Source organism: Paramisgurnus dabryanus, chromosome 11 (genome assembly GCF_030506205.2).
Source record: "Paramisgurnus dabryanus chromosome 11, PD_genome_1.1, whole genome shotgun sequence".
Lineage (NCBI taxonomy): Eukaryota > Metazoa > Chordata > Actinopteri > Cypriniformes > Cobitidae > Paramisgurnus > Paramisgurnus dabryanus.
Window position 1 is genome coordinate 29,183,152 of NC_133347.1, and position 12,903 is coordinate 29,196,054.

Consider the following 12,903-nt stretch of genomic DNA (forward strand, 5'->3'; position numbering starts at 1 on the left):
CAAGAATCATAAGCCAATTTATAGGTGCACCCCTAATTTTGGTCAGTGTCTCTGCATACCAACCACACATTTTTTATGTAACTAGGTTGCTCTGTATTTTTCACCTGAATACTTTTGGCATTATTCTTGTGTTTATGTTTAAAACATTTTTTTTTACTTTAAATGCAAAATAAACTAATGTTTTTCCCAAACTATTTGTGTTGATTTGTTATATAAACAAATGATTTACATAAAGTTTTTCCGGACCAATGAAAATGATAAGAATTCATATTTGGACCTTTGAATGTAAACTTTGAGAACCCCTGCTTTATACAGTAAGTATCACATAAAGCTTTTTGATTTTCTGTAGTCCTTGTACTTGTTCCTGGAATAAGTGTTATAAGGTGGAATAAGACGATAGGCTAGAGGAAGGTTAGCTTAGGAAAGGCGCACGTTTGGGCAAGCTCTGCGGACTAGGTGATAATGATGAGTCTGACAGCCTGATGGACATGTTTCAGCATGCCACCCACAAATTCAGCCACCCGCAAATTCTGTCAATAAATTCGCAAATGTGCTGCCTATGCTGACGCTTGTGAAATTGCAGCCGGCATCACACTGACCACTTCACCCTTTTCTTTTTTGATATACACGTCGTGGGACAGCAATGCAATGAGGACAAAGACCAGACAAAGTATGTGATTAAATAACTGTGTTAAAAATGCCACTTCGATAACGGCCTTTTCAAATCAGTCAGAGGAACGTTTTATTGACCTGGTCACAGATGTTTTTATTAAAAATCCAACTTAAAACAAATGAGACAATTGTTGATGTACAGTAAGAGTACACCCAGCAATAACATACGTGTGGATTGCATTGCTCAGATTGTCTGGTTTAAAAAAGAAATTTCAACCTTTTTTAAACTCAAAGCCTGTTAAGAAAGAGCTTCACCTGGGATCAGGGTACATGATGTATTTTTTGAGAGTTGGCTGGAATAGTAGTTTCCTGACATGTGAAAACAAGTATTCTTTAAAGGGAGGGGCAATCCTTTTTCTTAAAACAATTCTTGTTTCATTAAAATATTCACCTTAAAAACCCAAAGACAAATTTGTTTTCATATTGTAACTAAAGTAAAAATTATATTTTATGTTTTAGTTTAATGAAAATTTTGCAATTCGGAAGGTTGAAGGAAATATATTAGGAAGGTGTTCATTTAACTCAAACTTTGAAAACTACAAATCCTGCCTGTGTTATTTAGAATAAGTATAAGCTTGAAGTATTGACCTCCATGCACTCAAATACATGCTAGGTTACTTTCAACCAATCGTTGGGTCAAAAACGATTAACCCAGAAAATGTTTACATTTGACCCAAAAATAAGTTGAAACAACCCAGTATTTTTGCTTGAAACAACTAGCATAGGTTCAATTACAACCCAACATGTTGGGCTCATCTCTTTTTTACTCAAAGCTGGAAGTGACGTTAAAACAAACATTCACATCAAATATTATAGCAATAAAAATTACGCTATTGATCAAAACGATCATTGCAATTCAGGCAAAAGTCAACCAAACAAATGATGGAATAGAAACAGCCAAATATGTAGCTATCAGCAAAATCTGCATAGAGCATATATCCCTGTGTGTTCATTAGATGCACCCATAGGTTTGATTTTGGGATGAAGGATGCGCTGGCTTTGGGGCGTGTTTAGACCCGTTTACTGACTATGAGGGTAAAATCTAGGAAGAGCAGCCTCAAATACCCCAGAAGCAAAGGCGTGCTCGGACTTGCCCTACTTATATGCCAACAATAAAAAAGTGGTGGGGTCTTTATTGGAAAAGCTGAGGTGTCAGAACTCATTTTCATCCCTTACGACAGCTCTGTGTTCACTCTGTATAATGTGCGTAATAATTGAGAGCGAGCTTTTAAATAGACTGACTGGCGCTCAGTTTGTTTTTGCGATATACTTGGTGATATATAATCAGGACCTTAAAAACACACGGTGGCATAAATGAAAGAGGTTCAGAACCTTGGACAGAGACATGGTCTTTAAATCCCATACTGATCAGGGGTGAGTTGCCAAAAGCATTGTTTGCCTATGACCGCAAGGTCTGTTGTTTCGGCATACTTCAACAATGCAGTGTTTACCCAAAATGTCATTCCAACGATGTCTTGCGATGATGAATACAAACATTTAAGCATTTGGCAGACGCTTTTAACGGATTACATTGTATGCTTTTTTGTATGTGTGTTGCCAGGGTTTGAACCCTACTGCTAACTGCTATCTATTACACTATGCACGTATTGGCAATGATCTGGAAATGTTACTTAAATGGGACATTGCACAAGACTTTTTTAAGATGTCAAATAAGTCTTTGGTGTCTCCAGAGTACATATGTGAAGTTTAATCTCAAAATATCATCTAGATAATTTATTATAACATGTTAAAATTGACACTTTGTAGATGTGTGCAGAAATGTGCTCTTTTTGGGTGTGTCCTTTAAAATGCAAATGAGCTGATCTCTGCACTAAATGGCAGTGCTGTGGTTGGATAGTGCAGATTAAGGGGCGGTATTATCCCCTTCTGACATCACAAGGGGAGCCAAATTTCAATGAGCTATTTTTTCACATGATTGCAGAGAACGGTTTAACAAAACTAAGTTACTGGGTTGATCATTTTCACATTTTCTAGGTTGATAGAAGCACTGGGGACCCAATAAAACATGAAAAAAGTATGATTTTCATAGTATGTCCCCTTTTAACTTGGATTTATCATGTGGATGTCCATTTTATCACTTATGGTGGTTAACTGTATTTTATAAGGCACAAAGCAGATTATATTAACAGTCATATATATATATACATATATCACTATATTTATATATCAGTTAATGAAACATGATGTGGTTTAATGTCGTAATCCATTCAAAACTTTGCAAAATGCATAAAATTTTCTTATTGTATTTTTCTTTTTTTTTCAGTGCATACAGTGCTTTAAGTCTTTTTCAAGAGAGAGAGAGAAACGTGCATAGAGCGGATGGTGCTTAAATAAAGCACGTTTGATGCTGTATAAAAATATTAGAGGACATATATACTGTACGGTATAGCGTTGAAAGATTATCACTATTAACGCCTCTGTTGTGTGTACTCAATTATGCTGTTTATTTTAAACTGTATCAGTTTGTAATGATATAAATGATTAATTGTTTATGTAATGGTTTCGTGGTCCGGGGAAACAAAGCTATTGTACGGCCCAGATCCAGACAACGTTCTGTGGGTGGAAATAACACAAATCAAACTTGAATCACCTGACTTTTAAAATAATGTTAATAAAAAATCATTACAGCAAATTAGACAGGATAGCACAGTCTTTTAAGTAAGGATGTTATTTAAAGAGCAATTAAATGCACATTTGTTGTTAAACTTTTGAGAACCTAGAGCACAAGTCGTATGGGTAACTTTTATGATACTTATCTTTGTCTGCTCTTATCTTGCTATTTGTAATTTGACAGCCCCCATCCATCCATCTCTTCTCTAAACCCACTTGTCCTCTGCAGGGTCACAAGTGAGCTGGAGATCCCAGCATAGGAATCCCCAATCCCCATTCACTTTCATTATGTGTATAAACATCTTTTGAGGAAAGAAAGTCCAACAACATGCATATAACAAATCTTAAGTCAGAAAGCACAATGACAAGTCAGTTTAATAAGAAAAAGTAGGTAGGGAAATGTATACTTATCACTGATTTGGCAAGTCATTTTTGTTTGCAAATTTATTGTATTTTGTGACAATTGCTCTTTTTTTGTAATTTCTTTTAAGATTAGGGCTGGGCAAAAAAATTGATTTTTTCGATTAATCGTTTTTTAAAACGTGGTCGATTAAAAATCGATTCTCAAAGAGCCTAATCGATTTTTTCATATTTATTTCCGCAAACATTGAATGGAGGTATGGAAGCATTTTAGATTTCGCAAGCAAGACGTGTTGTGGCTTTTAATTTCTTTTTAATTACCCACTTGTAAACTGCTGTTCACTGTTCTTTTTTATTAATATAGTATTTGTATTAAATCTTCATTGAGTTGAATCGAGAATCAAGTATAAAAACCTACCTAAGAACCGGAATCGAAATTTAATCGAGAATCGAAATCGAATCGATTTGATAGCTTGTGAATCGAAATTGAATCGATCTGGAACATCTGAATCGATACCCAGCCCTATTTAAGATTTTATATTGCCTAATCAGACTTGTTTTGCCATGTATCATTTTGTTTTGCACTTTCTCATTTCCAATGTATGTCACTTATAGCTTTAGTTAAGTATTTAAGTAATGGTTTACCAATAAATAGCATAATAATGCTGAATGTTGAAAACAAACATGGTGAAATAGGATCTATCTATCTATCAGTTTAAACATTTAAATATGTGGTTCTTCAGCATTTAATTTAACTATCCCTTTAACACAGTAGATATTGTAATATTCACCTTTTACAGATATCGCTACTTAACCTTATTATTAGTATTATTATAATTATTATTATTATTATTATTATTATTATTATTATTATAACCCAATACATTATTCTATAAGGAAATAATTTCAAATACCTCTATATTCTCAATATCTTTACAAGATTCAAAGATATAGTTTGAAATAAGAGTATTAGTTATTGCATTATTCTATTAGTAAGCCTAAAAAATTTGAATACCTCCAAGTACTCCATTTTTTGACTATGTTCATAGTACAATGAAAAAATAATATGCTGGATTTACTTAAAAATATAATGCATCATTTTTGCATCCATTTAAGCAATTTATGCAATTACTTAAAATTTCAAATAAAACTTACTTAAAAAAGTAGATGCAAAATGATGCACTATATTTTTAAGTAAATCCTGCGCATTATTTTTTACAGTGTATAGCTTGGAAATAAATTTGAATAACTCCATGTAACTTAAAATACTCCATCCTAAACTATACTTAAAACTACCATGCTTTTGTTGTTCTCTCCATTTTTCTCCAGTTTCTATATTTCATGTAAAGCTGCTTGGACCAATGAACAAAAGTGCTATATAAATAAAATTTAATTTTCACCAATAATTTATCTATGAGGTTTACTAAAAGGAATGTTGTTTCAGTTAGCAGTGGGAAGCTCACTACGGATCAAGCAGATCAGTTAATGTGCCTCCATGCCTCTCCCAAAGCAGCCTGAGGCTATCCAAACCCTGCAGCACCGAATGTTAACCCATCAGTCTGCCACAGAATGAATCACCTACCGCTAACATCCTAATCCCAGATATCCTTGCAAGCTTTTGTAATTTACCTGGAAATTCCCTCAATTTGAGGATAGATCCTTGATACTTTTCCCTGGTCTCTTTATAAGGATAAAGTAAACAGGTAAATGGTTTTTAGAGTGGGTGGCAGAATGAAAATAAAAGCCGGAGCAAAAAAGGGTAACAAGGCAAGCAGCTTCTTGTCTTACTGTGATGGACATTTGCCCTCTGTTGAGGAGTTTTTCATAGAAGTTTTGTCTTCCATGTGAAGAAGTAAGGCTTTATTACTAGAGGTCGACCGATAGTGGATTTTTCAGATACTGATAGGTCCGTACTTGCCGATAACCGATTAATCGACCGATACTGGATTAAAACAACCATAACACTCAAACTGAACCTAGGGATGGGACGATTACCGGTTTCACGATTAACCACGATAAAATGTCCTGACGGTTAGTATTATCGTTTAAAATGTAATTATCATTACAACCGTGTTTGATTACAATGATTTTGAAAACTTGCGGTAAATCCTGTCCAGCCAGAATCAGTTTGTCGCATTTTAACAAAACCATGATATTATTGATAACCGTGATAACTTTGGTCACTATAATCATGATATGAAATTTTCATACCGTCCCATCCCTAACTGAACCATGAAAATGTGCTAAATGAAATAAATGTATAATTAAATATATATAATATATATTATAATATACTTAATATAAGTATTGAAGTAAATACATCTGTGAAATAGTCCCACTGGTAACATTGAAATTACATAAATGTGTATTATATGTGTAGTCTTGTACTTTATTTGCTTCTGTTTTAACACAAATAAAAAATAAAAAAAATGCAGTGATGATGAAAAAGAACTGAAATCAGATTATTTGTTGGATATTTTAGCTGACAGCTGCATATAGTTCGCCTTCTCTCATTATTAACTTAAAATGTGCAGCTTAGTCGACTAAATCATGGATAAAAGTAGCCAGTTGGATAAACTAATGTAAATAGATGTTAATAATCATGACATTAAACGTTTGGGTTGGATTTATCTGCATGTATTTTTGTTTGAGGTACTACTAATATTAACGTCCTTGACAACAAACTTAGGTTGCTGCTGTTGTTTCTCTGCTAATGCAGCATCTACTCAGCAAATGTATTACTTTCTAACAATATAAAGCAACGGACACAACTCAGAACAACTATCGGCATGGATTTATGCCTTTTTTATGCATGGATTGTTCCACCAACACTGTAAAAAATATGCAGCATTTTTGTCAAATCAACACATATTTTTATGTTACTTTAACTTAAGCTGAACAATTTCAACTTTAATTTATGAAGTTATGTCAACTTTTTAAGCAAAAACTTAAAATAGTAGGTTGAAATGACTTGCAAAACCAAGTTGTTTTAACTTCATGCTGCATTTATTTTATTTTTACAGTGAATTAACTATCAGTGCCGATTAATCGGTCTACCTCTATCTCTACTCATTGAAAGACATTTAAGCCTTTAAAGATCCCATTAAAGGAATATTCCATTTTCTTAAAAGAAAAATCCAGATAATTTACTCACCACAATGTCATCCAAAATGTTGATGTCTTTCTTTGTTCAGTCGAGATGAAATTATGTTTTTTGAGGAAAACATTGCAGGATTTTTCTCATTTTAATGGACTTTAATAGACACCAACAATTAACACTTAATTCAACCCAGTCTCACCCCATTTCGTCAATATTTGACGACACTTGACCATTCGTCATATGTTGACGTGAAGGGTATACCTTTCGCGTCATTTTTTGACGAACTGGGGACTTCAATACTATTACGTCCGTTGCATTCTCTTTCCTATTTTATTACCATTTGCGCGTCGGTTTAGGGTTAGATTTACATAATGACATCCCTACCCAAACCTAACTCTAACCCCAACGCCAGGTGACAACTGTTTCTAACCCCAACGCCAGGTGACAACTGTTTAATTTCGCGTACACTGTTTAATTTCGCATACACTGTTTAATTTTGCGTAATCTAACCCTAAACCGACGCGCAAATGGTAATAAAATAGGAAAGAGAATGCAACGGACGTAATAGTATTGAAGTCCCCAGTTCGTCAAAAAATGACGCGAAAGGTATACCCTTCACGTCAACAAACGAGGCAAAAGGGTCTTATCTAGCAAAACAATTGTCATTTTTGACAAGAAAAATAACAAATATACACTTTTAAAGCACAACTTTTCGTTTAGGTCCGGTCCAGCGCGACCTAACGTAAATGCGTAGTGACGTAGGGAGGTCACGTGTTACAAATATAAAACTCACGTTTGCTGACTATTTTAAACAATAAACTGACACAAAGACATTAATTAGTATCAGTTGACATACAACAACGTAGGAACGGTTCTCTTTCACCACATTTGTAAACACTGGGGCGGAGTTTCGCGGTCGTCCTCTGTGACCTCTTGACGTGATGACGTATTGCGTCGGGTCACGCTTGCGCATGACAACCGGATTTAAACGAGAAGTTGTGCTTTAAAAGTGGATATTTGTTATTTTTATTGTCAAAAATGAAAATCGTTTTGCTAGATAAGACCCTTATGCCTCGTTTGGGATCGTTTAGAGTCCTTTGAAACTCCGTTGAAAAAAGATGTTAAGTGTTGAGTTAAGTGTTAAGTGGTGGTGTCCATTAAAGTCCATTAAAATGAGAAAAATCCTGCAATGTTTTCCTCAAAAAACATTATTTCTTCTCGACTGATCAAAGAAAGACATCAACATTTTGGATGACATGGTGGTGAGTAAATTATCTGGATTTTTCTTTTAAGAAAATGGAATATTCCTTTAAGTCAAAACTGGACAAAACACAACTAAGCAAGTATGTCTAAAAATTGTCAAAACATCCCAAATTTACTATACAATATAAACTTTAATGATTTATCTTACACTAAGGCTATGCAAAAGGTATTACTGTAGCTATTTAAAAAGCATGAGGAGCCCCTTTATATGTCCAGCTCCAACTTTCTATTTTCATAAATATGTTACACAGGACACAAATCAATGCTATAGATTTGTACAAAGTTCATACTGTATGGAAGTCTTATAAAAACCCTTTTTACTGACTTTCTTGGCATAGTATTTCCTAGAAGTGCTTTGATCATGCTTTATAGTTAAGCATCAATATCAATTGTATTTCAGGCCCCTTTAAAAACAAATCAATTGCAAATCGAAAAACCAAACGGAAAAATCTAAATGGCCATACAGTACATTGTAAAAGAATTCAGCATTTTTGTCAAATCAACATTTTTCACAATTATATTTTTATGTTACTTCAACTTAAAAAATTAAGGTAAACATTTCAACTTGTTTTTTATAAGTTGTGTCAACTTATCACAGGTCAAAATTTAAAATAGTAGTTTAAATTGACTTGCAAAAACCAAGTTTTTTTAACTTCATGCTGCATTGTTTTTACAGTGTTAATGTTATTATTTCCCTACTGTAAATATTAAAGTCATGTGACACACAACCAGACAATAACAATACTCATATCCCGAGCATGTCATGTAAATTGATTTTCAATAGCCCCTCAATCTAAACTATATATATCTTTTCATTTTTTTTAAATACAAATACACAGAAAAATATGAAAGTACTTTAAAGTTCAGCTTTCAAAAGCTATTTATTCCACATTGACCCAGTCATCTACCAACATATCAAATTACTATTCAAATATATCAGTAAGACGCTTATTATTTGACACTTTTGCTTGCATAATAAACAAATCATGTAATTCAAATAATCATAAGCATGAATATACGGTATTTCTACAATGTCAAGCTATAGTATGTAGAGTATAGAGTGTCACTATAAAGTCCAAGTCCACTGTCATAACTCTAACAAAAAATCCTTATCACTCCTTTCATACACATATGACACTTAGAAACATGATGTAATAAATCAATCAAAGGCCAGAACGTGTCATAATTTTCACATAGCCTCTGTATCAATAAGAAACATGTGCATTAAGATTAAACATCAAACTATTTCTTTTTTATACCATGGGTCTATTGATTGCTTAGAAGTGTGCCACGGCTATGCATTATTTTTCGATAAATGCACACCTGACCTGTCAAATGTCTTTGGTTACCGACCGTGCATAAGCAGAATAATTGACTCCAGTCCTTTGAATTATTTGAAAATAATGCTGTGGTGTAACGTCGTCAATGATTCCTTACACATATCAGCTGCCTGTGAAACAGCAATACAGAGACAACAAGCTTTATATTAATTGCCAGTATTATAGTGAGTCTGGAGATATGCAGAACCTGATTCTTATCCTAAAGTGTAAACAGCAATCTCTGCCTGAAACTCCATTCAGGCCCATTTTGGGGAAGGGTTGACAAAGACCAAGTCTTTGAGCATAACGTGACGTGCCAAAGGTGACAGTCTTCACAGGGAGCCACTGAGTGATGGCCATAGCACTCACCTTTCTGGCTGTGCTATCACCTTACACTTCCACATCAAGTCAAAGAGCAAGCCTCACGCTTGACTTCAACCAGCAAACAACCCAAGAGCCACCCAACACAGGAAAAAGCCTCATCTCCTGTTTCAGAGGGTCAACTCAATGACAAACTGATGTAGCACCTTTCTGCATGGCGACACTAAACTTTGGGGAAAACACTGACGGCTTTGGTTTCAGTCCATTACTGTCATTTCTTCTCCGTGGACACCACACAATCTGTTTGTAATGGCAAGCATTATTTTTACTATTGCTCAGCTTTTAAACAGTTACAAATGTTCAAAAGTTAAGTCTATTATTTGTTACTACACGAATGACCCTTGTGCGGCCTCCAAAGGAGATTTTTAGGCAATCTGACATGGTTTTTCACATTGTTGATGTTAAAACATGTTTAGAAGTCCTCACTGTTCTGTAGAAATGACAGTATTATTGGCAGCTGTTTACTGCGGATTTAAATGTATGTTATTTACTGGGAACAGTTTGTTCAAAGGTAAATTAACATTAAACATTTATCTTTACAGAAAATAACAGCCTCATGCAAAGCATTCTGGGAACCAAAATCTGAAGGAAAAAAACTGAAAAAGGTTGATGAAGATTTCTGGTTCCCAGAATGCTTTGCATGAGGCTGTTATTTTAGTTTTATTCTGTAAAGATGTTTAATGTTAGTTTAAGTTTGAACAAACTGTTGCCAGTAAATAACATAAATGTAAATCTACAGTAAGTTACAGAAGTGTTGCAAACTAAGTGCTCTTCCGCCTCATTTGTTGTCCGCTTAAAAAATCGGCACATTTCATTTTGTGCCACAATACTTACTCGTGTAACTACTCATGTTACAGTCTTTAAATAGGGAAAACATGGAAGTGTTTGGTGTCTTCTAAATTCATCCCTGTTTGGATCCTAAGGAATGAATGGGGCTAGGCTAAATGCTAATATATTCACGACACGCTGTAGAAAGATTAAGTGCACGCATTGAATAAAAATAGGGATGTATTAATTAATCTAAGTTGAGGTAAGAACATAGTAAAATATTGAAAAACAGTGGTGTTTTCCTTTAAATCTACAGTAAGTACTGGCAAACTGCTGCATAACTACAGCAATTTTACAGTGCTGTTTAAAAGGGGGCAGAAACAGGATCATATGGGTAAACTTTTAATTTTGATTTCCACTAAGCAACCACCTAGAACCACCTAAAAGACCTAGCAACCACCCAAAACACCTTGACAAACACATAGCAACTCACTGGGAACCACCCACAACACTACACCATCTCTTTTTGCATTATATCAATTTTTTACTACAACTTAATTTAACAAAGTTTGAGTCAAAACAGCTCCAATGAAAGATCACAAAATGTCAGTATCTGAAAACATTTAAAGAGCACCTATTGTTCGATTCACATTTTTACATTTCCTTTGGTAAGTGTGTATTAGTACATGACAGCGATATGCAAAAGGTAAAAATCCCAAAGTAAATGATGAATCGAGTTATCGTCTCCAATGTAAATCTCTTTTCTTGGACTACAACAAACACACGGATTGTAGGTAACAGTTTACTTCCTGTGATTGTTGACGTAGACAAGACCGAAATTATCATAATTCCTCCCGCTTCGAACTTACACCCGAATCTTTTAAACATGGTAAGGAGCGTCACATTTCCTGCTGACGTCAGGTATTCATACCAATCACAACGTACAAATTAGTTGGCCAATCAGGGACACGCAGAGCTTTTCAAATCCATGCGTTTCGGGTATTGAGTGAAATCTAGAGCTACAAAAATGTACGGTATGTGAAAAAATAATGTGTTTTTTAAAACCATAAACCACGCAAACACATTGTATTATACCAAATACACAAAATAACGTTGTTTTTAGCAATGAAATAGGTGCTCTTTAAAAATCAGTTACTACATTTTGTTAGTGAAGAACAATATGGTGTATGGTGTAAGTAATGATGTGGCGTATTATGGTGTAAGTGTATAGATTCTAGTTCCATTTTGCATATAAATTACGTTACAACACATTCTAATATCCAAGCAAATATATTTGCAAGCATTGAAGAATTCAAACTTCAAAGCAAACATTTATGTTATAAGATAAACTATACAAGGCCGAAAGAGAGTCAATAAATAAATAAATAAGCAAAAGTTCAGAATGCAGTCTGAAAGAAAGACCATCAGTGTGGAAAACCATTGTACGTCCAAGGGTTCACGGTACATAGATCCAGCTTTACCGCTCACGTGATAACATGGTGACGCAACTTACAAGATGCTCTACTCACCGTCCAGGTGGCTGATTTGGCGGTGCTAGACTGCTGAAAGGTGACCTCAAAGTTGTGAGGCCCGGGGTAGTCGGTGTTGGACGGGATGGCCGGGGCTGGAGACATGGCCTCGAAAGTGGAGTTGGGCTGGGAGTAGGGTGACGGCGTTGGTACGTTGGAGGTGTTCTCTGAGCTGTACGGACTGGTCGAAGCTGCTCTGTTCCCCAAACTTTGTTCCATGCTGCTGCTCAGCAGGCTGTACTGAGACTGAATGGGAAGAGAGCAAGGAAAAGAAGGTGAGACGGGTAAAGGAGTGGGAGGGGAACAGGTGAAAGAGGGAGGCTAAATGTGACATTAAAGGAATAAGGGAGGGGATAAGAAGTTGAGTTTGCAACCATCCTCTTTCCCTCCGGAGCTCCAATTACACTGGGACGTATTTATATGGGAAGGAGCCATGCCTTCAGGTGGAGGCTAGGTTGTAAAACACAACCGTAATCTGTCTAATGTCTAATTGTCTGTGATTCTTTTCTCTACCCTACAAATTCGCAAATCATACCCACCACTCATAAATTATAAAGTGCCTTAATGTGTTATCTCAACAGGTACGATATGGTAAATCTCATATGGACAAACAGATCCAGGTTTTGGCAGTATTGTTGTGTGCATTCAATTTTAAAGTTGTTACAACAATGAAAACATTAGGTAAGTTAATCCAACTACTATAGATTTACATATATAAATGCTTTTATCCAAAGTGACTTACAGTACATTATAAGGTACTCTCTAAAAAGGGACGAACCAAACACGTTGGGTTGTAATTTAACCTATTCTGCTGGGTTGTTTTAGCTCATTGTTGGGTAAAATATCATTTTTGTCCAACGGCTGGGTTTGTCCTTTCTGA

At 35.1% G+C, this 12,903-nt stretch overlaps 1 protein-coding gene across 2 annotated transcripts in view; it reads right to left on the minus strand.

Moving 5' to 3' along the window:
* Positions 1–12,289, minus strand: part of tp73 (tumor protein p73) — a 34,184-nt gene extending 21,895 nt beyond the window's left edge. For both annotated transcript variants that reach the window (XM_065247739.1, XM_065247740.1), the window contains exon 1: positions 12,024–12,289. In XM_065247739.1, coding sequence (XP_065103811.1) covers positions 12,024–12,242 — 219 coding nt within the window. In that variant the 5' untranslated portion in view covers positions 12,243–12,289. The remainder of the gene's footprint in view (positions 1–12,023) is intronic.
* Positions 12,290–12,903: the final 614 nt, after the last annotated feature.